General features: G+C 35.0%; 1 protein-coding gene across 1 annotated transcript; it reads left to right on the plus strand.

Annotated features, from left to right (window-relative positions):
• The first annotated feature begins 246 nt into the window (after positions 1-246).
• LOC145680550 (U5 small nuclear ribonucleoprotein TSSC4) lies at positions 247-2682 on the plus strand. The gene has a single exon (XM_081751182.1). It carries the CDS (start codon positions 547-549, stop codon positions 1210-1212), a length of 666 nt encoding a protein of 221 aa, XP_081607308.1. The 5' UTR covers positions 247-546; the 3' UTR covers positions 1213-2682.
• The last annotated feature ends 521 nt before the right edge of the window (positions 2683-3203 follow it).

Consider the following 3203-nt stretch of genomic DNA (forward strand, 5'->3'; position numbering starts at 1 on the left):
GAAATGATAATGATACTAATTGCCTTTCTTCTCAAACGTCATGTGTAGAATTACAATTTACAAAATGATTTTAATATTTTATTGGTATTATTAAAAATCATCCTGCACTTCTCTCTCAAAATATCATAAAAATTTATTCTTGCTATAACGCATTGACTATTTTTCTTCTTAGCTGTAGAAATTAATGGTTTACATCATCTGTAGCTGTAGAAAATGAACGTCTGAGAAGTGAACCTATTAGTATTTTAAATTTTATAGTTTCTGATAAGAAGAAAAAAAATTGAAAAAATATACTTCTGTTGTTTGTGTCTGCAGTTATTAACAGAATGCTGAAGTGCAGTTTTGAACATTGTAATAGGTTTTGAATTGGTGTATTGTGTTCCGAAAATAGCTATATACGTTGAAACCAAAGTGTGTTAACATAATTGTATACATATGTAGTTAACAATCCAACTTGTATAATTGTGTACATATGTAGTTAACAATCGAACTTTGTACAGTGATTAATGTGCGACGTTAGTTTGTATCTCACATATTTTACGTTTCATGAGTGCAAAAATCATGCCTAAATTTTCTATCACAAGTAGTCACTCAGGATTTGCAGATCGCCAAAAGAGTATATTTGACAAACTTGATGAAGCTGAAAAGGAGAAAAATGATAGACAGATGGACAGTACAAATTCATCGGTTGGAAGTTTGGATGATAATGTAAATCCAAATGTGCGAGTGGATAGAAGAGTTCAAAGAAAACTCCGATCCGAAATGAAACAATACCAAGGACAAGAAAGTATTTTCAAGAAACCTGATGTTCCACCGAGTTGGATAAAGGGTCGTGGTACACCAGATTTTAAGCGAAATCCGCACAAATGGACTAAATACTCCCTTGCTAACGTGTCTCAGGATGATATGTCAGAAAAAGCTAATGCAACAGCAGCATTAAATTTCCTGAAAGAGGTAAAAGCCAGAAAAGAAGAGAAACCAATGCCAGTAGAACAAGTATCTGAGTCTGGGCATATAACTTTCAAACAACCGAAGATAAAAGTTGAAAAGACTGATGAAAGTAAACCTCATTTTCGTAGTTCAAAATTGATAATGCCCGAATATGTTGTTGGACAGTCTTCAAAGAAAGAAAAGAAACACAAACCAGCGCGTGCTTCGGGGAAAGAAATAAAACTGGATCATTTGTTAGATATAAGTGACGGTGATGACTAAAAAACTGTGAAATACTATTGTAAATAATTTAATGAAAAGTTTACGTGCAGATTGACAAGCTGTCAGCTACAAGGAAATAATACCAATATTTTTTTCCCCGTACAAATGGTTCCCTGCATATTTGACAATGTTTATTTCGGCATTACTGCTGTATTGCAGGACCACACGAAGATTTTTTTTAAAGTGTCCCCCCCCCCAAAAAAAATAAGGTTTTAGTACTGTGTTGTGACTTCGGCTCACTTGGTAGTGATTATTGTTCGAAATATAGTGTGGACGTATGACATAAAAACTAGTGCATAAAACAAACCAACTTATGATGGGTGGCCACTAAAAAGCACGAATGCTATTAAACCGAGTCAGAGTAGGAGCGGAGCAAGAGAACCCGAACGGTTTTCGAAGCGAGCATGAGGGTCAGCGCCGGTGGGTATACGCATAACCGCGGATAGAGGAAAAACACTTTTTAGTTTATGTCATAAAATATATGGTTTATGTGTTGTATAGCTTTGGGGAAGATATTAAATGTTATCCAAAAAAAGTATCAAAACGTACTAAAGTAGGTTTGGTTGGGTGTTCGTCTTCTTTTATCTGTTTATTTTCAATTTGTTTCTACACTTAACGACAAACTGTTCGCCTGTTTACTAGATCATGCTTTTCACAAATTTTAGCAACTAACAAACACGATATGTAAAAATCTTTTCATTTACGCACCAATTGCACAGTGCCTTTGCCATACCCAATAAAAAGAGTACTTCGCCAAATAGTCCTTTCCGCTTTCGGCTTACAGCATCAGAAACAACTAATAACAACAAGTATTGTCTTAACTTCAACCTGACTTTCACTCACTCTTCCTCACAAACCAAAATCAATTCTCTGATTCATCTGGTAAGTTTTCTAAAATTGGTCCGGTAATACAGTAGTTAACTCTTTTTTTTTTTTTTTTCATTAACACCTTTAATTCCCGCTATTGTGTACCTTTCGATGTCATCCCAGTTTAGGCAACCATAGATTTGTGAAAATTACAGAATATTGATTTTTTAAACGTTTTTTAAAAGGAATATATAATTAATCAAAGATATGTGGCTCCCATTTTGTGACATCCCTAATATTAAAAAATGTAATCGAAATTATGCTTTTAAGCTCGTAATAGTCCACAAAGAATTCATGATGAACTGAATTCGTATGTCAGTACAATGTGTTGTGATCCGTAATGATAAGGCTTTTCGATACGCAAAGGATCTAGTAACTTGCGGAACACAATGTGATTTTTACTAACCTCGCTTACGCGCATACCTACCGTCGGCAACCCGCCTGGTAAATACAAATGCGTCTCTGCAGTGGCCCACCAGCTTCGCTCTATCATTATGTAGGCCAATTACCACGGTTGGTTCGCGTTTTTGCGCACACATGTCCGAACGCAGTATTTATACTCATAGAGATTATGCCCTCCTAAAGTAAATCTGCACGTATGCATGCAATATCTCCCATAATAAATAATTTATAAGGTACTAGGAATGCATTTTGTGATGAATAAAAAAAATTAGAAAATCATGCATTGATGTATGATTGCCTAAACTAGGATACCACTGGGGTTTCGAATAGATGTAGAATAATAGATCAAACTACTACTATAACTTGTTATTTCTGCATGGAATCTACCGAGAGCGTGAGAACCTAGTAGAGTAGTAGTGCAAAGGGAGGGACGCGAATAACGGTTAGAATGCTGGAAACGCAAAAGAGAAGTTTAGAGTTTGCAGCACAATAGTACAAATATGAAAATGCTATATTTTAAAAAGAATGTAGATCCACAGTTTACACATTCATGACTTTTTTTTTTCTTTCTTGTTTGTGCGACAAGCAACGCATACTGTGTACTGCGGAACATACTTGAAATCATGCGAATGGCAATATTTTATTTGACTTAAGTTAGACTGCATTCTAATGATTTAATTTGCCATACTACTTTTTTCTCTGTTTTGTTTAACGTCCTACGT

This window comes from Thermobia domestica, chromosome 3 (genome assembly GCF_964235325.1).
Source record: "Thermobia domestica chromosome 3, izTheDome1.hap1.1, whole genome shotgun sequence".
Lineage (NCBI taxonomy): Eukaryota > Metazoa > Arthropoda > Insecta > Zygentoma > Lepismatidae > Thermobia > Thermobia domestica.

Excerpts from the sequence above, each read along its gene's own strand:
- LOC145680550 (XM_081751182.1), top strand. The coding sequence starts at position 547 with ATGAGTGCAAAAATCATGCCTAAATTTTCTATCACAAGTAGTCACTCA.